We start from the raw sequence: 24,246 nt of genomic DNA, 5'->3' as shown, positions 1-24,246 counted from the left end.
CCAGCCAGCATTGCTGAGCAACTCTTGCAGGCCCACTCAGGGAGGCCCTTTGGTTTGGGGGTTTCAGAGGCAGTGAGTCCCTGAGAGCTTAGCCTGGGGGAGGGAATGAAGCTACCCAGAACAAAGGTATGAGAGATGGAGAGTGCTCGGTTGTGTTTTATCTATTTGTTTGTTAGTTTGCCACAGGGCATGTACACTCTCTGGAGAGAGACAGAGGGAAAGTGAGAACCCCCCCTCCCCCATGGGGAATGGCCACACTGCAGTCCCTTCTCCTCCATTTCTCTCTTTTTGGAATTTTGGACATAAACACACACATGCCCGGTGTGTTCTCAAGCTACCAAGTCCAGCGGGTCCTTTAACCGCTATGCTACCAGCTGGACCTTGAGGATCTTCTTAATGACGATAGAGCCACTAAGTTAATTTTGTTGCAGGAACCGTGTGCCTACTTAAAGGCCTTGAGAGTAAGTAACTCATGATACGATTCTGGTAATCTCTGCCTTTAATTCTTTGATGCATTGATGAGTAGCACGCTAAATGAACATAAACCAATGTGATGCATTGGAGTGGGACTCAGATGAGTGGGTAAGAAAGAGTTGCAATCCTTAGAAAGTCGTATGATTACACAGCGCCTAAAGTTTCTCTAATCCAGCCCTTTCATTGCACAGGGAAGGAAACTAAGGCCCTTTGAATTTATTTGGGTCTTGGTCAGGATCTTTCTATTTAATGACTAAAGTGGTATCAGAAGATGAATCCAGGGTCAGCAGGTGGCATAGCAGTTAAGCTGCTGTACTCCCACATGGCTGACCACAGTTCAAGACCCGGACCTGGTGAGGTCTGAAACTTAGGCCAGACACATGTGTGTGCATGTCTAAAATCTCGAGAGGAGAATGGAGGAGAAGGGGTTACGGTGTGCTGTCTCCCCGGGGGATGAGTTCTCTCTCTCTCTGTCTCTCTCTCTCTCTGGTGAGCACATGGACACTGTAGCAAAAAAATCTCTCTCTAAAAAAAGGAGGTGAATCCTCCTGATGGCCAGTTCTCATTCCCATTCTATGTTCCATACTCCTAGGTCGTTGGGAAAGTCTTGATATATTTTCCTGTGCAAAACTGCATCGTGACTTTCTCAACAACCCAGTGTCTATGTTCCTTTCTTTAGGTTCCTTCATTTCCTTTTCGGTGATTTCTCTTTCACACAGTAGGCACTCACCCGGAGTTTGAAGGGATGCAGGAAAGCAGCCATTACGAGCCTGCAGACAGGGCCAGGCAAGGATTTCCTTCTGGCTTCAGTCCTGCAGTGTTTCAGACCTAGCCGGAGCCGTCTTCCAAGTGTTTGACCTGACTTCCTGTGCTGTGCGTCCTCCCCAGGGGAGAGACCGATCCAGGGTCAGTGAGCCGTTCCCAGTGTGGAACAGAGAGCCAGTGTCTGCAGTGGCGTCATCCGCTTAGAGCGCCTTCACTTGGAAGCCTGGTGAGCAGGACCGGGGCCAGGGGAGGCCGTCCCTCTTTGCCTGCCACCTTGAACTGAAGCTGCCTTAAAGGACAGCATTGTTAGATCCCTGTTGCTGCTTTTCACCAGGTTCTGGTGTCAGCTGCTGCTTCCTTGATCTGAAACTATGAAATGGGTTGAGAGTGCTTCTTTTAAAGCCATGAATTTTGACGAGCGCTCTGAGACGGCCAGCTTCTGTTTGGGGAAATACCGAGGCAGTGTTTCAGGACGCGGTTGTGATCCCTTTCACCGCACAGGTTACTCCGGTGTAAGTTTCACATGGAGACCTGACAGTTCAGTGATAGCGTCCCCCCTTCTTGGCCTTCGGGCAGCCTTCCCCTTCAGCTAGAAATACAGCTGGTCCCTTGGGTACGGGAGACACAGATGGAGTTGGGCTTGCCCGGGTTCGTGTGGCTGTAAGGTAGGCCATGCAGGCTTCTGTGGGCCCAGCCCACACTTCCTTTACACCAGCGCCATCCTGCCAGAGGATGGAAGTCCTGGAAGAGGGCCCGGGCTGGTTTAGTGCTTGCCGGTTGGAAATGTAGGCTGTGTTCTTTGGCAGAGCACAAGCAAAGCCCAGTTACTTGACTGCTCTGTGGTTTAACTCCACTCAGATTCTGCATACTGACATGTGAGCGTGTGTGAACGGCAGCCCCGTGGCCCCCAGCTGCCTGCCCTAGGCATGCCCTCGGGCAGCTACCCTCCAGCTACACGTACAGACACCAGAGCCCCTGTCTTTCTCCCTCTCTCTGCTTATTTCATCAGAGGCTTCATGTAACCTCCCTTCTTCCTGGGAACCCTGGAGTACGGTAGTCTCTGAGCCAGTGGATATGCGGGGCAATGAAAACTGTGACGTTAGGAAAAGACATGCCTTCAACGATAAGTGGTGGTGGGGGGGGCAGGATATAACACTGTATATTCAACATGATTTTTACTATGTTAAATATTCTTTCTTTGTTTTAATTGCTGGAGGGTGCATGCTCTCACCAGAGAGAGACAAAGAAAAAGAGGTGAGGGAGAAAGCATCTCCTAAAGAATGCAATCATGCCATAACCCCTTCTTCTCACTTCTCCCTCTTGTCAAGATTTGGAGCAAACGTGTACACACACCTGGCGTGGTTTTCAAGTCACCTGGGCTGGGATTTGAACCACGCTCAGCATGTAGGACTCAGCTCCCTTAACCGCTAGCTCACAAGGCCAGCCTATTAAATATTCTTAATAAAAGATTAGAAAGAAGGAAACATGATGGGTGATTAATCGTTCTTGTTCTTTAATCATAAGATGGTATGTTTTTTAGCCTGCTTCTTTCTCTCTGTGGATATTTTACAAATCCTCTTTCACTGTTTATGTATTTCCAGAGAAGGGAGGACACCCTCACTAAGATCCTCCTGTGGAGATCCTCCACCCTGCTCTGTAGTCAGCTGTGGTCACAGGCACAGACCTGGGCCCTACACTTGTATCCTTAAAATGACTACTCTTTTTACATTGGGGTACATTTGCCAAGCTCTAATCATGTTTTTGAGAAAGGGACTTTTTTTAACCAGGATCTCAGAGGACTGTGGGAGCGAAGGGAGACAGAGACACTGTCGGAGCAGCCAGAGTATGGACGCACGCTGAGGGCCTTCCTCCTCCCTCACCTCTAGAGGCTGCAGAGGGGGAGGCTGTGCTTAGCTGCAGAGGAGGGCCGGGTGCCCACTTGTGCAGCAGGGACTCGGGTAGCAGCCATCTCGGTATCTGCGTGTCCTGTCCTACTGTGTTGCGTGAAGTCCATCCGGCGGGAGGAGTGGGACCTCTACCCACAGCCTTCGTGTCCACCTGCGATCTTTCCTTCTTCTGACTCACTGCTTTTCAGTGTCACTGCCAGGCCCTGCCACAGGGGCGGGGTCATCTGCCTGCCTTGAACACGTTTACAGTGAGGACCTGCTTAAACGTTTGGGATCGCCTTCCTCCTTTCCCACCAGACGTAATGCCAAGCGTGAGAAGGCATCCGCAGAAACTGGGCAAGTCCTAAAGTAACTATCAGAAGAAGCGATGCAATGCAGATGCCTTACGTTCTCGAGTGTCTCAGTTCTCTCCAAGACCCGAGTCAAAGTGTTCCTTCACTGGGACATTGAGATACATTGTTTGAACAAAGGAAATGGGGTCACTTGAGAATGTCCAGTATGTGGCAATCGATGCCATTCAGCCTGTGGTGAAATTAATGAAAACACTGGCGACAGTCTGCTCAGCGCCTCGTTGTGCAACAGGAAGCGGCAGGCTGACGAGGAGCTGGGGACGGTTTAGGTGATTCAGAGGGAAGCGGGCGTGCGTGCTGCTCGGGCTGACACCCTCTGCCTGCAGATCTAAGCTCACCTGAGCAGGTTCGCGTCCTCCGGGATGTGGCCGAGTTTGTTTAATTCATGTCACTTCGTTTTGACATCAGTTCGTGCTTGAGTCCTGTTTCCCTGAAGGCCGGAAATGGTGTCGTGGAAACCATGTCTTCTTTTATCTTTATTTTATGTATTTTTTTAGGGTTTTGCCATAGAGTACATGTACATGCCAGAGAGAAACAGAGGGAAATTAAGAAATCAGCCCCCACCCTGGGAGGATGACCACGCTGTAATCCCTTCCCTTCTGTTCTCCTCTCGGGACACCGGGCACGCTCACACATGCGCTCAGCTTGATTTTTAAGCCACTGGGTTTGAGACTCGAACTCTGGTTGGCCGTGTGAAAGTCCAGCATCCTAACCACCAAGCCACCTGCTGGCCTTGAAAAACCACATTCTCATACACAGTTATGAGTCATTGAGCACAATAGAACTGACTATGGAAAGAAAAATGTCACTGGCCAACTTGGGTCACTTCAGGCAGCTGACGGTTATGTGGTGCAGTGGCCCTTGGGGTCAGGAGGCCTGGAGGCCAGCCCTGGCTTGACTCAGGCAAACTGCTTACCCCCACTGGAGCAGTCTTCGTCCGTGAGAGGAGGGTGCTGGGTTCAGAGGCTCTCTCAGGACCCTCACGGCTCTGACGTTCTTTGTCCTAAGCCCTCAGTGAGGTGAGGGTTGTGAAATGTCAGAGTACAAAGTGTACGGACTTCGCCTGTGAAGACAGCCTTCCAGTTTATCTGCTCTCAGATAGTTTATTCCCTTTGGTCTCCTCTCAGTCTTTGTTTTGTAAATGTCCATGTTATGTCTGGTCATTTATTTTTGTTATTAAAAAAGTAAATGTTGGTGATTAAATTAGAAACCAAAGAATTTTCCCAGTCCACTCGCAAAAATTTAAAATGACCATTTACACTCATCTGTCAAGGATTTCGAAAAGGCATTGAACGCGTTGTCCAGCATTGCGTGTATGTAGTGGAAATGAATGGACATTTGGATTTATTATCTCTGTGGAAAAGATAGGCAAAAGTTAGGTGAAAAAAGCTTGGGTCGAATTCTGCTTTCACAGCTGGTACACGTTGTGACGTCAGCATGTGTTTCATCATCTCTGAATCCCATATTCTCATCTCTACTAGAATATTTTCCTTTATGACTGTTACGAGGAGTAATGGTAATGTGTATACAAAGGGTCACGGTGACACGTATACGAGGAGTCATGGCGATGCGTATACCAGGGGTCACAGTAATGTATATACAAGGGGTCACAGCGACGCGTATACAAGGGGGTCACAGTAATGTATATACCAGGGGTCACAGCGACGCATATACCAGGGGTCACAGTAATGTATATACAAGGGGTCACAGCGACGTGTATATGAGGGGTCACAGCGATGCATATAGGAGGGGTCATGGTGATGCGTATACCAGGGGTCACAGCGACACATACACCAGGGGTCACAGTAATGTATATACGAGGGGTCACAGCGACACGTATACAAGGGGTCACGGTGACGCATATACGAGGGGTCACGGTGATGTATATACAAGGGGTCATGGCAATGCGTATACCAGAGGTCACAGCGACGCATATACCAGGGGTCACAGTAATGTATATATGAGGGGTCAACAGCGACACGTATACAAGGGGTCACGGTGACGCGTATACGAGGGGTCACAGCGACGCGTATACAAGGGGTCATGGTGACGCGTATACAAGGGGTAACAGTGATGTATATATGAGGGGTCACGGTAATGTATATATGAGGGGTCATGGAGACGCATATATGAGGGGTCACGGCGACACGTATACTAGGGGTCATGGTGACGCGTATACAAGGGGTAACAGTGATGTATATACGAGGGGTCACGGTAATGTATATACGAGGGGTCACGGCGACATGTATACCAGGGGTCACGGCGACGCATATACCAGGGGTCACGGTGATGTATATACGAGGGGTCACGGTGATGTATATACGAGGGGTCATGGCGACACGTATACCAGGGGTCACGGCGACACGTATACCGGGGTCACAGTGATGTATATAAAGCACAGAGTGCACAGTGTTTGACATTTCGTAGATACTCAGCTGATGGTCGATGTAATTGTTACATGTATTTTACTACATTCGCGAGAATAACTAGGGAGTTCCTGAATATTGTACATTGGGTTCTCCGTACCTAATGATCCTGTTATAATGCACCTAGGTTACCAGAAGAAAGAGTCCCACTAGCATGGATCTTGGGTTTATTTTTATTAGAGCAGGTGGACCGAGATTGCCGGAGAGGGACTTCTCTTGTCTGACTTGCAGATCAAAGGTTTGTGTGTGAAAATAAAAGGTAAGGGTTTGTTCTTACAGGCTGCCGTTGCAAACCATTGTCTTCAGAAATAAGGTCACTTCAAAATGCCCAGTGTGTGGTAACCGGTGCCTTTGAGCCTGTGGTGTAATTAATGGAGGAAGCATCTGCCTGTTGCTCTTGTGCAAGAGAGAGGCATCCAGAGGTTCCCACAGAAACTCCCGGCTCCCACAGGCTCGCAGTCCTCTGTGGGAGTGGCGACCTGGAGGAGGGTCGGGAGCCAGAAGACACAGCCGACCCTCACCTTTGTGATCCAAATCCCACGCGGCCAGGTGGTGAAGGCGGGGCTAGAACGTGCCAGCCTCCATGGTGAGAGCTATCCTACCCTGGGAAGCGGAGCCAGCTAATAATGTGAATCAAAGACAAAACCCGGGGGCAGCTGGTGTACAAAAGCTGGAGCCATGGAACCTAAGCACCAGGTTCACAGTGGAGGAGAAAGATCTGGAGAAGGTGCCTCAAGTCAGACACAAAAGATGGTAGCTGTGTGAGGAGATGGATGTCAGCTTGACTACAGTAGTCATTTCAGTGTGTATGTGTGTCAGAACATCACGCTGAGCATCAACCATCAATGTGTGGTTTTTATTTAGAAAGAAAGAAACAATGCAGCCAGCGTGAGTCAGTGTAGAAGCAAGCCAGGGTGTTTCCAGGAGTGCTGAGAACTGGCTTCCTCCTGGGATTAGCAGACTATGGCGTTAGTGTGAACATCAGCATGGGGCCAGTGGCGCAGCTGTAGTGCAATGCACTGTGATTCTGGCCCTGCCTGGGAAGGTCCCAGATTCACCTCCTGAGGTCTCCCTGGATGTGCCAGATGTGTGTGTGTGTGTGTGTGTGCCTGTGATCCTGGCTGGCTGAGAGGGAAGACCCCGTTGTGGGTGACTGTCTCTTCTCTCTCTCACTCTCTGTCATTGAAGAAATGAATACACCTAAAACAAATTCACATTTGGGTGAACACAACTTTCTACCTTGGACTGTAGTGGACTCAGCTACCTTCCTGTAGGGTTATAAATGTTTTACTTGGCATCAGAAGTTTGTTTCAGTGCCACGTTGCTAGCATCTGGTCTAGGATTACCAAATAGCTTTCATCATCTTTGTAAACTCTTGATTATTCAAAAGCGGCCATCCTGGGTCCAATGTCAGGAAGGGCACTGGGTACAAGCCAGATTTGAGATGCAGTACTGATGTCTGTCACAGGCTTGGGAGAGGAGGTAAAGGAACTCGAGTAGATTCATCGATGTATTTTATTATTTTTAAAAATTGAGATATAATTCATATCATAATTCATACTTCTACAGTGTACAACTTGGTGGCTTTTAGTATACTAATAAAGTTGCAAAACTAACAGCTCTAATTTTGAACATTTTTTTTTGTAGATGTTTTTGCTATAGGGCGTGTGCACTTGCCAGAAAGACAGAGAGAGACAGAGAGACAGAAAGTGAGAAGTCACCCCCAAGGGGGGATAACCACACCACAGTCCCTCTCCTCCATTTTCCTCTTGGGATCTTGGGCATGCACGCACATGCACCCAGCATGAGTTTTTAAGTCACCAGATCCGGAGCTCGAACCACAGTCGACTACATGGGAGTCCAGCGACATAGCCATTACGCTAACTGCTGGTCCCTGAACATTATTTTTTTAGAGAGATTTTTGCTATAGGGCATGTACACTCGCTAGAGAGACAGATAGAACGTGAAAAATCACCTCCCGGGGGGATGGCCACACTGCAGTCCCTTCTCTGTTCTCCTCAGGATTTTGATCACACATGCACACACACCTGGCCTGAGTTTTAAGCTGCCGGGTCTGGGACCCAAACCACAGTCAACTACATGGAAGTCCACTGGTGTAACCATTACACCATCTGCTGGTCCCAGTTCTGAACATTTTTATCACCCGAAAAAGAAATCCTGTGTATGTCAGCAGTCACTTGCATCCCCCAATGCCCCTGTCCTCTGGCAACTGCCAGTCTACTCTCTGTCTGTTTGGGTCTCCTATTCTGAGGCATTTCGTATAAATGAATTCATTTGATATGTGATCTATTTGGCTTCTTTCACTAACCATAGTATTTTCAAGGTTCCCTTGTGTTGTAGTTTCTAGCAATATCACAATCTTTTTTATGGATATACCACATTTTGTTTATCCACTCATTGATTGATGGACATTTGGGTTGCTTCTGCTTTTTGTTATGAGCGATGCTACTATGGACCTTTTGTATAAGTACAGTGTGAGCTCATATTTCAGTTTTCTTGAGTATATACCTGGGAGCGAAGATGCTGGCTTTGTGGTGACTCTATTTTTGAGAAACTGAAAACTGCTCTTCAAGTGGCTGCACTACTTTACATGCCCAAAGCAGTGGGTAGAGTTCCAGTTGCTCCACATCCTCGTCAACACTGGTCCTTGTCTGCCTCTTTATTCCAGCTGTCCTAGTGCGTAGAGTTCCAGTTTCTCCACATCTCGTCAACACTGGTCCTCGTCTGCCTCTTTATTCCAGCTGTCCTAGTGCGTAGAGTTCCAGTTTCTCCACATCTCGTCAACACTGGTCCTCGTCTGCCTCTTTATTCCAGCTGTCCTAGTGCGTAGAGTTCCAGTTTCTCCACATCTCGTCAACACTGGTCCTCGTCTGCCTCTTTATTCCAGCTGTCCTAGTGCGTAGAGTTCCAGTTTCTCCACATCTCGTCAACACTGGTCCTCGTCTGCCTCTTTATTCCAGCTGTCCTAGAGGGTGTGCAGCTATATCTCTTAGTAGTTTTGATGTTCATTTCCCTAGTGATTGATGATATTGACCATCTTTTCATTTGCTTATTGGCCATCTGTACATTATCTTTGGAGAAGTTACTTGAGCTGTAATTGCAAGGTCAGATTTTGCCTTTGAAACAGTATAATTTATATAGTTATGCTAACTGCTTTTAGATGAAGAGAACTGTTAGTTCTGCATTTCAGAAACATGTGAGAAGGACACTGAATCAGTTTTCTTTTAATATGGTCATTATAATTTGGGAACTTCCTAGTTTTATTCAAGTACCATGAAAAACAAATCTCGGGAACCAGCAGTTAGTGTAATGGCATTGTTGCTGGACTCCCACGTAGTCGACCACGGTTTGCATCCCGGACCCGGTAGCTTTACGCCGGGCGCATGTACATGCATGCCCAAGATCCCGAGCGGCTAATGGAGGAGAAGGGATTGCAGTGTGGCCATCCCCCCTGGAGGGTGATTTCTCGCTGTCTGTCTGGCGAGGGCACGCGCCCTGTAGCAAAAACCTCCCCAAAAAAAAAAAAAAAAAACCCTCCAGGTGTATTTAGCTGTTCCACAGAATTATATAATAATATCACTTCACATTACTACAGCTCTGTTCTGTTTTCAAATCACTATTGTATCTATCACTCTATTTATAACCCCTATAAGACTACTGTGAGATCAGATGGACAGATGCACTGGTATCGTTATTCCTGTTTTTTAAAAGTAGAAGCTCAGGGAGCCAGCCTGTGGCCTAGTGGTCAGAGGAGCTGGTTCCCACATGGGTGACTGCGTGGTTTGAATCTCAGCCCCAGTGACTGGAAAAACATACTAGGTACATGTATGTGTATGTTTCACATCTCAACAGAGAGCACAAATGGAAGAAAAGGGTTTGTAGTGAGACCCCACTCTTTTGAAGGGGTGCCTTCTCTTCTGTTGCTCTCTCTCTTTTTGTTTCTCTCTGTGAGCACACATGCTCTCAGGTAAATTTTTTTGAGAGGTTTTTGCTATCTTAGGCATAGGAAAAGCACATATATTGACCATATAGATAGAAATTTAGTTAACTGTGAAACAAAATTTACCTAATCATTGTTTTTAGAAACACAAGATAGTTATTAAACTTGCTTTTGACTATTTCTACATATCTATGACTTAATGTTTTTGATTCTAGAAAAGGAACAATATCTTCATGAAGCTCTTCTAATTTTTTTTTTTGGGGGGGAGGTTTTTGCTGTAGGGCACGCACTTGACAGAAAGAGAGAGACAGAGAGACAGAAAGTGAGAAATCACCCCCCAGGGGGGATGGCCATGCCACAATCCCTTCTCCATTCTCCTCTCGGGATCTTGAGCACACACACATACACGCCTGGCGTGAGCTTAAACCACCAGGTCTAGAACTCGAACCGCGGTTGACTACATGAGAGTCCAGCAACATAGCCATTAGGCCAACTGCTGGTTCCCCATGAAGTTTTTCTAATTTAATTATACATCTTTTCCAATTTAAAACTATAAGCCCTTTAGAAAGTACTTTGAGAAGCACCAGGGACGTCTTCTATAGGATGACATACTTGCCTCAAGCCAGCATTGAAATTTATCAAGAAAGTTTATGTATCAGAACTTTTAGAGGCAATATCCTCTTGTTAGAGAAGACATCTCTTATTAAACCCTTGTGTGGACAGCAGGTGGTGTGGTGGTTAAGGGGCTGGACTCACACACAGTGGAGTACAGTTCGAGTCCTATATCCCACAACTTGAAAATCACACCAGGTGCGTGTGTGTGCATGCATGCCCAAAATCCCAGGAGGAGAATGAAGGAGAAGGGATTTTGGCATGGCCATGTCCCCTGGAGGGGTGATTTCTCACTTTCCCTCACACCCCTATGGCAAAAACTTCAAAACAAAACAAACAAACAAAAACTCTTGTGTTTATTTTCAGAATTTTTTGGGGAAACTAGGTTGGCATGCATATACTATGTCAGTTAGCAAAGTAGTGGTGATAATTACTCATTCTCGTGGCCCAGTGTATAGTTCAAAAACACAGGGAAGGACTTATACATAAATAATGGTTTCAGTTATTACGTAGCTTGAAATGATTCTGTCAGAAAACTTTGGCCTGAGTAATGTGATTCTGTTGTAAGACTTCCAGTAGCTCAGTTCAGAACAAAAATAAAACATGTCAGCAAAAAATACAATGGCAAATTGTCATCTGAGTGATTGGGTAAGCCTTGAAGAGGGTTAATGTAATAAGATGAGGCATCACCATAAGCTTCCCCGCCATTACAACAAAGATACACTGTGTCTGTCTGCATACCTCAAAATGTCCTCTGCTCTCCCTGCCCTCTACAGGGTTTACTGGTTTACCCTCTTTTCTATTCTTTATGGAAAATAGGTTTTTAGACACAGTTTCCGTTTCTGTTCACATCTTGTTTACTGTTTGTGGATCTATTTTTTCTTTTTTCGTGGGCGGGGGGATGTTCTAGATGTTATTGGTGTCTTTTGAAGAGAGAGATTTTTTTTTTTCATTTTGATAAAGATCAATTGAACCATTTCTTTCTTGTATGGTTAGTGGTTTTTGAATCTGATTCTGCCTATCTCCTGGTAGCAAAGATTTTTCTTCTATGTTTTCTTTTAGAAGTTCCATATTTTTTTTTTAGAGAGATTTTTGCTATAGGGCGTGTGCATTTACCAGAGAGACAGAGAGAGACATAAAGCGAAAAGTCACCCCCCAGGGGAAATAGCCACACCGCAATCCCTTCTTCATTCTCCTCTTGGGATTCTGGGCACGCACATACATGTCTGGTGTGAGTTCAAGCCTCCAGGTCTGAGACTCGAACTGGGGTCAGCCATGTGGGAGTCCAGCAACGTAACCATTACACCATCTGTTGGTCCCCATGATTTTAACTTTGGCATTTAGATCTGTGATCCATTTCACGTTAATGTTTGTGTAAGGTATAAGGATCTAGGTTGTTTCCCCCCAATGGTGTCTGTTTGTTTTAGCATAAGTTATTGAATTTTTAAAAAGAATTGTTTATTTAATTCAGTATCAATATTCTTCAATTTGATCAGAGAGAGAGAGAAGCAGGCCGCCAAGTCTGGAACTCCAGCCATAGTTAGGCATGTGGGAGTCCAGTACCTTAACCTCTATGTCACTTGTTGGCCCCGTACAGATTTTATGTATATGTATTTATATACCTGTACATAGTTCTACTTCATATATATATATGTGTATATACACACACATGTAGATATACTTGAATTTTTCCCTAAATATTTCAAGCTTTTGATACATTTGTAAATAGTATTATTTTATTCCATTTCCAGTTGTTCATTGTTATTTAGAAAAACAATTGATTCTTGTATATTGGCCATGTGTCTTGGAACCTTGCTAAATTCACTTGTTACTTTCATTAGTTTTTGGTAGATTCTTTAAGATTTTGTAAGTATACTATCATATCACCTCTAGATAAAATCTCTTATTTGTTTCTTTCCGTCTTTTCACCACGATCTGCCATGTGGGAATCCAGTGCCTTAACCACCACGCCACCTGTTAGCCCAGTTCCTTTCCAGTTTCTATGCTTTTTATTTATTCTTAGAGATGTACTACACTGGCTAGGCCTCCAGTACAGTGTTAAACAGAGGTGATAAGAATGAACATCTTTGCCTTGTTGCTGATCTTAGTGAAAAAAGTCTTTACCGATGACTGTCGCGTTAGCTTTACGTTTTCCATTGCCCTTTGTCAGGCTGCCATCTGTTTCTAGTTTGCTGAAAATCCTCAGCATAAGTGAGTACTGAATTCACTGAATGTTCTTTCTGCCTCTGTCGAGATAATCATCTGTTCTTAACCTTTAGCCTATTCAAATGATAAATTACTTTGATTTTTGAATGTTGAAAATGCTTGTCTCCTTGCGATAAGCATCACATGGTCATGATGGAGTATCGGTTTCGTGTATTCCTGGATTTGATTTGCCAGTATTTGGGGCTCATTTCTAGAGTGGGCCAGAAGGTGGGCAGATGGGCCCACACCATTCATATAAGGTATTTGGAATAAGTCTGAGCACATTCTACAGATAGCTACCACCTGCAATTACAGCCACAGAAAATCTCCCTTCCTTTTTCAAACATCCTGTGAAATGTGCTACCACCAGAGACAGCAGATACTGTGTAGAGCAAGGTTTGAAGTAGAAGTTTGAGTGAACAATGGATTCTGTAAGGCAGGATTCTGCAGCCAGTCCCATTAGGAAGTGGGCCACACAGCAGGAAGTGAGCGGCAGGTGAGTGAACGAAGCTTCATCTGTATTTACAGCCTCTCCCCATCGCTCACATTACCAGCTAAGCCCATCCCCTGATTGGGTTGGTGGTGGCATTAGATTCTCATAGGAGTGCAGGCGCTATTGTGAGCTACGCATGTGAAGAATCCAGGTGTGTACTCTCATAAACCATCCCCACCCCTACCCCGGTCTGTGGGGAAGTTATCTCCCACAAAACTGGTCCCCGGTGCCAAAAAGGTTGGAGACCACTGCCTTAGGATCAAGAGCTTTATTGCATTCGTTTCTATCCGTCACAGATTAAATCCAGCTAGTGTTACAGACACCCAGCATTACAGTGGCTCATAATGGAAGTTGGTTCTCTCCTTCAGGCCCAGCACTGCTCTTGCCCCCAGTGTCCTTAAGGACCCAGTCTGCTTCTAGTTCCTGGCTCTGCCGACCCAAGTTTGTGCCCTCGGTGTTCAGAGGGTCTCAGCAGGCTGCATGCATTTCAGCAGCAGCAGAGTGCAGGACGGGGTGGTCAAGGAAGGAGAGGGGCGCAAGAGCATCTGCAAGCTGACCCTGATGAGAGACGTACATGCACATGCCCTGGCCAGCACTCAGTCATGTGGGTTTGGGCAGGAGGCACAGGGTTTGGGCAGGAGCTGTGGTCGCTAGTTATTCACCATCTATTGGAAAATCAAGGGGTTTGTTCACTTAAATGTTTTTTTGGGGGAGTTCTGGAAACAAAGTTGTTTGGAGCTTTATCTCTGTGGGCCCGTTTCCTGGAAGGGTAAAGTCATGTTAACAGAGATAGTGGAAAAGGAGCATCAGGTGTACCCACTCCGCTTCGTGGGTGTAGTTTGGGCTCTCGGTGTCTGTACCCTTGGGAACTTGCCTGATGGCCTGGCACGTGACCGTGTGGAGTGATCCCGTCAGTGTGCGTATGAACAGTTCACAGGGAGTGGTTGTACCCGGTGTGCAGCTCATTTCATCCCCAGGACAGCTTTACTGTAAAGTAGCCCCTGTGGTCATCCTCACTGTCACAGATGAGGAAACAGGCTTACCTGCATTTCCAGTCATTGATTCAACAGATATTATGCAGCACCTGTTAGGTGCTGGATGCTGGGCTGATCAAAGGGTTCAAAACATACCAAAATAATTGTCCTTGTGGAATTGTCCTCTGTTCTAGTTTTTTTTGGAGAGAGAGACTTTTACTATAGGGTGTGTGCACTCACCAGAGAGACAGAAATCACCCTGGAGAGATGGCCACACTGCAGTCCCTTCTCCATTCTCATCTTGGGATTTTGGATATGCACACACATATGCCCAGTGTGAGTTTTAAGCCTCTGGATCCGGGACTCAAACCGTGGTTAGCCATGTGGGAGTCCAGCGATGTAACCGTTACTCCATCTGCTGGTCTCCGTTCTAGATAATTTTTCTAAATCACGTAGGTACTAGGTAGAGGTTGGTGCTGAAGAACAGGGAGTCTGACTACAGAACCTTCCTCTTAGCTCTTTGATGTGTAGAAGAACGGGCTGCTGAGCGTGGTGAGCAACGGTGTTAACACTCTGTCTCACAAGTGGCTTCATCATTGCCCTGTAGCTACAAGGCCCTGCCTGCGTGGTATCTCGTGAATGGCTTGGAGTACTCAGCGCAGGAGCTTCAGATGAGATCGTCATACCTCTAGAGTTTTCAGGAGCAGGACACTGAGTGAATGTGCTGTCCTGTGAGGCTCCGTGTGCTGAGAAGCAGGAAGAGCAAACGTAAGGAAGGCTGTATGCCCCCAGGTGGTCAAAATGATGAGATTCTGATTTACTGCCTCAAGCGTGCCATGTGTGTTAGAGTAAGCGTGTAGGTGGGAGTCACTGAGCCAAGATGGGGATTATGGACTGGGGACAGTGCTGCCTCAAGAGAGCCAAGGGCCAGGATGTCAGAAATAGGCACTCCCGAGGGAACCAGCAGTTAGTGTAATGGCTATGTCACTGGACTCCCATGTAGTCGACCGCGGTTCACGTCCCGGACCCGGTGGCTTAAAACTCAAGCCGGGCGCGTGTGCGTGTGTGCCCAGGATCCCGAGAGGAGAATGGAGGAGAAGGGATTGCGGCGTGACCATCCCCCCTGGGGGGTGATTTCTCGCTTTCTGTCTCTCTGTCTCTTTCTGTCTGTCTGGCGAGCGCACGCGCCCTACAGTGAAAATCTCTCCAGAAAAAAAAAGAAATAGGCACTGCCGGTATTATGACACGTTTCCAGGAATTAAACTACTTTTTAAAAAAAGTTATCTATTTAATTTTATTTATCATGATTATTACTTTATCATTTGCTGCAGAACACATGCACTCACCAGAGAGGGTGGGGTGGGGAATGAGAAATTAAGCCACCAGTTCCAAGACTTGAACCTCAGTCGGCCATGTGGGAGTCCAGCACCTTAACCACCATGCCACCTGCTGGCCCCAGGAATTAAATTCTTGCTTGCACCATATTGAGACTTTCTTTGCAGCTAGAATGGGAAAAATCTTTAGAGGTAATGGCTTTCCCCCCACGATCTGATGTTCAGCACTGTATCATGTACCAACCAAAGTCTCATGGTGCACCAGGGCTGTGCGTCCCTCACTTGGGAAGTACCTGTAAAGGAAGATGCTAGACTTGGGAGACCGGGTTCCGGTCTTGGCTTTGTCACTATGAAACTCATCCTCATGCCTCCTTTTCTGTGGTGTTTTTTCTTCCGTGGATTTGTAATATTCTTGACTACTGAAAGACATGACATGTTTCATGTGCCTGAAATATGTGTGTGCACACCCACACACTAAGCATGTAGTGGGTTTGCCCAAAGCTCTGGATACGCTAAACATGGCCCAGCGGGATCTGGAAACACGCAAGGAAGTATATGCCCTTGAACAAACACCTCTGGAAGCTGTCTGACCAGGAGTGAGCCTGGGGATGGGCTGATGGCCAAAGGCTTTCGACATGAAGAGCCTGAGAGGCCATTTCAGATGAACTCCCCAAGTGTCTGGTAGTCAGGTAGAGCTGGGAGGGGAGGCCCGGGAAAGCCCTGCCAAGTGCAGTGTGATCGCACGAGAAGGTTCGGGTTTGGGAGCAGGCAGTGAGTGGTGCTGTGCTTGCTAGAATTCCAGCGGGCTCCAACATCGCCCCGCTCTCGGGTAGGGTCCCTCTGGGGGCCAGGCTGAACTGCAGTCCTGGAAGGGCTGGCGTGTCTGTCTGGAACACTTGCATCCTCTGCTCACGACTTCCCAAGTGCTGGGTGACTGAAGGGTGGGAGGGAGCACCTGAAGGTCTTGATTGTTCCCACGTTGCTCGGAGTTCCTGGGTGGTGGGGGAAGGACGTCCACCAGCATGAGTGCCGGCTGCCACTGCCCTCCACACATAGCGATAAAGTAGAGCTCATTGTTTTCCTGTGGTTGGCTTTGGAATACTATGTTTCTATCAAAGCCGTTTCCGGAGGTTCCGTGGTAGCAGGTACCGGGCACTTTGCATGGGGATGGGGAGGGCAGGATCTGGCACAGACCAGAGGGAAGGTGGCACGGCAGCGAAGCAGTGCACTGTGAGAGGTTCTGGGTTTGCAGCCAGAGACCCCCTGAGCACACCAGGCTCATCCTTTGCCAGCGACCCAGGGCTGGCTGAAGCTGGGGGCGGGCATTGGGGGATCCTTTCTGGGATGCTCCCACTTTCTCTGTGTCATGGAAGAAATAAACTCTAAAATAAGAAGAGGGCCAGCCAGTGGCGTGGTGGCTAAGGGGGCTGGATTCCACATGGCTAACTGTGGGTTTGGGTCCTGGGCCCAGTGACTTGCAAAACTGCCAGGGCCCCTGTACTGTCCAAAATCCTGGCAAGAGGGAAAAACGGAGAAGGGGTTGCAGCCTAGGGTGACCATGTCCCAAGAGGGTTGCTTTCCTTTCTCTCTCTCCCTCTTTCTCTCTCTCCCTCTCTCTCTGGTGAGCACACATGCCCTCTGACAGATTAAAAAATAAGAAGGAAGGACGGAAGTACCTGTAGAACTTTGGGCTAGGAATGGCTCTTGGTAATTCAGAGGTTCTGCCCTGGTCTGGGAAGGAGGCAGGGTGTGGCAGATGTGGGGTCTGTGCAGAGGGCGTGTAGGACACCCAGGTGTTATTCAGGGACGTTCTGAACTTCACCAGGCAAGGAAGAAGCTGCCCAGGGGAGCCCAGGGCCTGTTTGCTACTGGGGAGAGGGTGCCACTGTCCACAGTGCGGGTCCTAGGGAGAGTCCCCTTCTCTGCGTTCTCCCCGGTGACCGCCAGACTAAAGCCACTGTGGGGGGTGGGGGGGAGGACCGAAGTGCAGGCGTTGGCCGCTGCCCAGCCCGTGCTGGACGCATGTCACCTCCTTAATCCTTCCTGCCCCTGCAGCTCTGGGTCAGTTCCCCATCTTCTGCCAGTGCGGATCCTGAAGGGATGCGTGTTAGCCACTGGGGCGGCAGAGCCAGATTCAAACCCCGGGGTGGTCCCCACACAGAGAGTGGGAGAGAGAGCAAGACTGCAGGCCCGTCGGGGCAGACAACGGTGGCTTCACTCTCCCGGCGGCGGTGCTGGTGCGCGGGGTGCGGATGTGGTTGCGACTCCGCGGTCGGCTCCGGCCTGACGCGGGCCTGGCCCTCGGGGGCACTCCCAGGCCTGCGGAGAGGGCTCAGGTGGACCCGGCTGACCGTAGTTTGCCCTCTCTCCTGGTGCAGATGGACCTGTCCGTGGAAACCCTCTTCAGCTTCATGCAGGAGCGCCAGAAGAGGTATGCCAAGTACGCCGAGCAGATCCAGAAGGTCAACGAGATGTCCGCCATCCTGCGCCGCGTGCAGATGGGCATCGACCAGACCGTGCCGCTCATGGAGAGGCTCAACAGCGTCCTGCCGGAGGCCGAGAGGCTGGAGCCCTTCAGCATGAGGCCCGATCGCGGGCCCGAGCTCTAGACCCGCCTGCCGCCGTCCTGGAGGCAGCGACACCATCCCGGAGGGCGCCGAGCTGGGCCTGCCAAGGAGGGTTCTGCAGCAGCTGCACAGACGCGAGCCCCCACACAGCCCGCCTGTCCTTCCCAGGGGCCTTCTCCCAGCCAAATGCACCAAACCAGTGCTCGGCCAGAACTGCAGTTGGACCATTTGAATTACCAGGAGTTCCTTAAAGAACTCTGCGTTGTGAATTATTTTTATTTTATTTAGATTTTTTAAAAAGTAGTTGTGTATATAGGCCAGTCCAGCTACCTGAGCAAAAATGTGGAGACAAAGGAGAAATATGTTCAGCAGCTCCTGCCCCCCACGGCTCCTGAAATGGTACGCAGGCTTCGGGGTTCAGTTGTAACAATAAAAACGAATTTAATCGAGGTCTCTGTGGTTACTGTTCCTATCTGGACCGTTTCTGGCACATCGAGTCTTTAACTGGGGCACTCTCTTCCTGCCTGGCCGGGACAATGGCTTTTTTGTCTGTGCCGGGTTATGGTGTCCCTGGGATGTCGTCATCAGACTCTGCACGTTCACCAGATTCCTCTGTGCTGACAGCCAAGGGCCCTCGCAGACCTAGTTAGGCCACCGCTTAGTATCTCAGCACCGGCTGGACTCGGTTTTCTGTCACCTGGTCTAACCAGCACGTGTTTTTGCTAGCCTAGTAGTTGGTGATATGGCGGCTTTGACAGGCGACCGCAGAGCCCTCTCATCCTGCAGGCATTTCCCCAGCGTGCTGGATGTCCCCAACATCAGAAACAAACACGGGCCCAGCTGTGTGGCCCACGCTGGACACTACTGCTGGGCAGGCCGCGGCACGTCAGAGGCCCAGGTTTGGTTCTCAGCCCACCTCAGCTGTGGCGGTGTGCACCTGTGGGCCCAGCTACTTGGAAGGCTGAGGCAGGGAAGCTGTAACAGTGAGACAAAAAAAAAAAAAAAAAAAAAAAGAATGGGTTTGTAACATCTGCCCTTCATTTCTAAAGAGGAAAAAAAAATTTCCGTGGGATTTTAGGAAGCGGAGGGATCTAGTGACAGCTGAGGGGCTCAGTGGTGTACTCTGCTCATCATAGCTGTTCCAGTGGAAGGAAGGATTGAAGAAGCAAAGAAATGAAATCGATGGACCAGATCCAGGCCGGCAAACAGGTGAGAGCTGAGGTTTAGAACTCACAGACGTCCCGGGGCTGGTCTGTAGCACAGTGGCCAGACATCACACTGCAAGGCTGACCCAGAGCGGAGAGGTGCCAGTCCCTGCCCTCAGACCTCCCTGACGCCAGGCACGCCTGAGCCCACCCTCGGGGCTGGCCGAAGGTGGGATAGAGTGTGGCTTCTGAACCCTTTTGGGGTGCTGTCCTCATTTATGAAAGAAATGAACGTTTTTAAAAGAAAACCTTTATTAGGGCTGGCAGGTGGTATGGTGGTGAAGGCACTGGACTCCTACAGGACCAACTGTGGTTCGAGTCCTAGACCTGGTGACTTGATTTCTCACTTTCCTTTTCTCTCTCTCTGGTCAAAATAAAAAATAATAATAACAAATGGAATTAAATAAATAAATTGTAAATAGCCTTTAGAATAGCTATAAGATTAAAATTGATTCTGCTTAATTTAGCATATCTCAGCTAAACGTTATCTGATTCTAACCTTGGATTTCAATCAGACACTATCTTGTGAGATTCTCAGAACTTAGGAGAAAATGTATTGTTAGGGCATAAGTGTGCGTGTGTGCCCAAAATCCTGAGAGGAAAAGAGATCGTGCCATTGCCACCCCCCAGGGAGTTATTTCTCACTTTCCCTTTTGTGCGCAAAAGCCACACACACACACACACACACACACACACACACACAAGCAGGGCATGAAACAACTAGATGACAAAAACATTCAAGCTGAATGAAAAAAAATCTTTTTTAATTTGGTCATAGAAAAGAAAATTAGTAGCTTCTAGTATTTTCTAACGACAAACAACAACAAAATTTTTTTCTCTGAAGCGAGGGAGTGGTTGCCTTTTGCAAAGGCAACCTTTAGATCCCATTTCTGCCTTCCCAAGAACAGATCCCTTTCTTTCCGCCTCAGGAAGGGCAGGTAGAGACAGCCAACCTGAAGAGAGAGGTCCCGGGGGGAGCCGTGAGCTGGGAATGGGGAGCTATTTCTGTAGCCTTTGTTGGGCCACAGCTGTGTGAGAGGTTTTTTGTTTGTTTGCTTTTTTTTTTTTTTTTTTTAGAATTCTATTTATTTATTTATAAAATTTGATCAAAGTGAGACAGAGAAAGTGAGAGACAAGCCACCAGGTCTGTGACCAAACTGCAGTCTGCCGTGTGGAGCCTGGCACCTGAACTCCACACCACCTGCTAGCCCCGAGAGAGGACTTCGTAATGCCTTCTGCTGCTCGGGATTTTACTGGGGCCTTAAACCATCTCCAGCTTCATCAGTGGCTATAAATCAAGAAAGATGTTCTGTAACTTAGGGACCAATTAAGTAGCTATGGGCATCCTAGGAAATGCTGTCGGGGTGTGGGGAGATGGTGGCCACGTTAATTCAATGGGCCAGCTCAATGGTGCGACAGCGCACTGCTCCGGCTTCTCCGGGTTCAATACGGAGGACAGCGGGTTCCCCACAGTCGACCTTGCACACCAGGTCCTCACGCCTGTGTGTCTGGCCGGGAAGGCCAGGAGATTGCAGCATGAGACCCTGCAGAGAGTGCTTCTCTCAATAAACATACAGAAATGACTGAATAATGCACTTCCCTGCAATGACTGGCAGGAGGCCTCCTTTGGTATATTACTTTCCATACAACTGAAGATCTACTGGGTCATGAGAAAAGTCCTGATGCATTTTTGCATAGAAATACTTCATAGAAAATATGACATGATTTTTCCAATGACCCAATAGTTCTGTCTAATCCATTGATGTTTTCCATACCGTCTTACACTATTTTTAGGTTTTTTAATGCTAAAAGAATTTTATTTACTTATTTATTTTTAAGAGAGTCTTGCTGTGTTGTGGTCCTCCTGCCTCAGCCTCCTGAGTAGCTGGGACTCTCGGTGCATGCCACCATGCCTGTCTCTAGGGTGGGTCAGACTCGAACCCATGTTTCCCATGTGGCCTGCAGAGCAGCAGGGTTAGCCAGCATGTGCTCCCGTGGCTGGGCCTCGCAATTTAATAACTGATACGGCTAGACTAGGCCCCATCTACCCTTAACACTACTTTCCCTTTTTAAAAAAATTTCAAATTGGCAGAAAAGTTGAAATGATACTACAGTAAATAATAATCATTTACTTCATCTAGACAGATAGGAAGTGGTACTTTTTTTTTTTTTTTTTTGCTGTTGGGTGCGTGCGCTCGCCAAAGAGACTGTGAGAAATCACCCCCCAGGGGGGATGGCCACACTCCAATCCCTTCTCCTCCACTCTCCTCTCGGGATCTTGGGCACACAATGCATATGCAACCGGCCTGAGTTTTAAGTTACTGGGTCCAGGACTTGAACTGCAGTCAACTACATGGGAGTTTGGCGACATAACCACCGTGCCATCTGCTGGCCCTGGAAATGGCACTTTTAAGCTACCACCATCATTGTCTGGTCTTGAGTTCCTAGAGTGTTCGGAACCCAACGACATGCTTATTTATAGCCTTCAAAGAGTGAAAGGCGAGATGTCTCTAGAGCTATAAAAATAGCTCAGGACTCAGGCGGTCCCCTCACTGCATTTAATGTGGTTGATTAAAAAAAAGCACAAAGTGAGATACCGACTAAACCCGCGAGGGCCGAGCTTCCTCGCTGTGTTTTAGCAGTTAATGGAGTGAACATGACAGAAAGCAGACCTAAGCATGGCATGGAATAATTCTCAGCCGGCTCTTCAGCTCCTTTTCTTCTTACAGAGGTTAGACATGCCGGAGCGCAGTAGGAACGCAGTGCTCCTCCATGCCGAAGCCATAAGGGAAGGTCCCAGGTTCACTTCCTGAGGCCTCCCTGTGAACGGGCATGCATGTGCCCATGGTCGTGGCTGACTGGGGGTGAGTTATGGCACAAAGTCTCTGCTGGGGAATGAATTAGAATTATTTATTATTTATTTTAAAAATTTGACCAGAGAGAGAGAAAGCAAGCCGCCAGATCCAGGACCCCAACGGCAGTGACTTTTCTCACTTTTTTTTTCCCAGAGATGAGTCTTTCACGGAAGAAACAAATAAACTTAACACCCCCCCCCCCCAAAAAAAAAAAAAGACAAAACAGGATTAACTTAGGTTTGAGTTCTACGTAGAAGGATGGTGGGCTTATCCGGAAGCAGGCGGAAGCTGGTAAGGCGCAGTGGGGAAGTGCAGGGACTGGGCAGAGTTCTAGTTTACCCTGTGTGCACGATGTCTTACAGTGCTGTCACCTTGCTACGGTGATGTTTCCCGGAATCCCTTAGAGCCGGCCGCAGAGACGGATGCACGAGCTCTGGAAGCAGGCGTGAGGCAGCAGCCCCGCTGCCCGCCCACAGTGCCGCACGACCCTGTCTACCCCTGTCTACGCTGCACCTTCCGCGTGGGCGCGGCCAGGCCCGCAGCCCCTCCGGCTCCCTCAGAGCTGCCTCGGCTTTTGCAGAGCCAGGCCAGGCGTGAGTCTGGCTCTCCTTCAGGTCATCCCAGCAGCAGGGGTGACTGCTCAGCGCTGAGAGTCCAGCAGGGTTCTGGGGGGACGGAGGCAGTCCTGGCTGTCCCAGCGTTCTCTCCCCAAGTGTCTGCCATCCTTCCCGGGCCTGCCTGGGGCTCAAGTGACGAACAAACCACTGGGCGGAGACTTTGCCCCAGCTTCTGTAAAGGCTCGAGCTTCCATCCCCCTTACTCCACATCAATCCTAGTAGTTCTCTGAATCCTGACGGCTGGGAAGCACTCCCAGTCCTTTTCCTCTTCAAATTTTACTTTTCTTTTTTTTTTTTTTAAGTTTGCTATAGGGTGTGTGCACTCGCCTCAAAGAGAGAGAGACAGGGAGGTGGGGGGAGAGAAGGAAAGTGAAAATGTATCTCCCCAAGAGGGATGGCCATGCCACAATCTCTTCTCCAATTTCCTCTCAGGACTCTGGGCATGTAGACACACATACCTGGCATGTTTTTCAAGACACCTGGCCCGAGACTCGAACCATGCAGTTGTCCATATGAGATCCTGCCATCTTAACCTGTGCCTCCTGCTGACCCCGGTCTGCTACTTTTCCCCAAGATTGGAAGCTGATTCCTAACTGAAGAGACAGTTATTCTAGATCTCTTTGTGGTTCGTCTCTCTGGGGTGTTTTAGGGGAGGAGACGGTGGCAGCCTGGAGTTGTGAAGACACCCTGGCTGGAAGTTTCTACCCATGACCTTCGGTAAGCCATTTCATTCCTTGAGCCAGTTTCCTCCTCAGTGTGAGCTAGCCAGGATGGGCTCTCAGTGCTCACTCCCAGTCTGGGGACGCACTAAACCCTTCAGGCGAGTGGCCCCAGGTCTTGGAAGGGACTTGAAATTCTGAGCTCCTAGGGACCAGCAGATGGCATAATGGTTATGTTGCTGGACCCCCACTTAGTAGACCGTAGTTTGAGTCCCAGACCCGGCGGCTTAAAACTCATGCCAGGTACAGGTAAATGCATACCCAAGCTCCCGAGAAGAGAATGGAGAAGGGATTGTGGCATGGCCATCACCCCTTGGGGATGATTTCTTGTTTTCTGTCTCTATCTCTAGCAAGCACACATTCCCTATAGCAAAATCTCTCTGAAAAAAGAAAAACAAAATAAAACAAAAACACCTGAGCTCCCAAGGGAGAGCTTCTTTCCTTCCTTTTAATTATAAATGAGACAGGTGTCCAGTGGCTTGTAAAACCTACTCACTGGTTATCGAGCTCGGTTTTATTTATGAACACTGATGGAGATGCCTACACTGCAGGCCCTTGGTTTTTAACTGGCTGAACCTGAAGGTCACTAGAAGTTGGTCTTTGCCCCTGTAGACATATTTATACGCACATAACACATGAATTGTGGAGTTAAGAGCAAATGATAGTATTGATTTTATGAAAGACTTTGTAACTGTTTTATAGATTTCATGCCTTTGTTTCCCTTAAAGTTTTATCATCCTTAGCGACTACAAATTATTATATAAATCCATATGAGCATCACA

At 48.2% G+C, this 24,246-nt stretch overlaps 1 protein-coding gene across 1 annotated transcript in view; it reads left to right on the top strand.

Moving 5' to 3' along the window:
• Positions 1-18,518, top strand: part of BORCS5 (BLOC-1 related complex subunit 5) — a 97,562-nt gene extending 79,044 nt beyond the window's left edge. Inside the window, exon 3 of the mRNA XM_014582677.2 lies at positions 17,880-18,518. Coding sequence (XP_014438163.1) covers positions 17,880-18,110 — 231 coding nt within the window. The 3' untranslated portion in view covers positions 18,111-18,518. The remainder of the gene's footprint in view (positions 1-17,879) is intronic.
• The last annotated feature ends 5,728 nt before the right edge of the window (positions 18,519-24,246 follow it).

The sequence above is a fragment of the Tupaia chinensis genome, unplaced genomic scaffold (assembly GCF_000334495.1).
Source record: "Tupaia chinensis unplaced genomic scaffold, TupChi_1.0 Scaffold143728_1, whole genome shotgun sequence".
NCBI lineage: Eukaryota > Metazoa > Chordata > Mammalia > Scandentia > Tupaiidae > Tupaia > Tupaia belangeri.
This window is presented reverse-complemented; position numbering and strand designations above follow the sequence as displayed.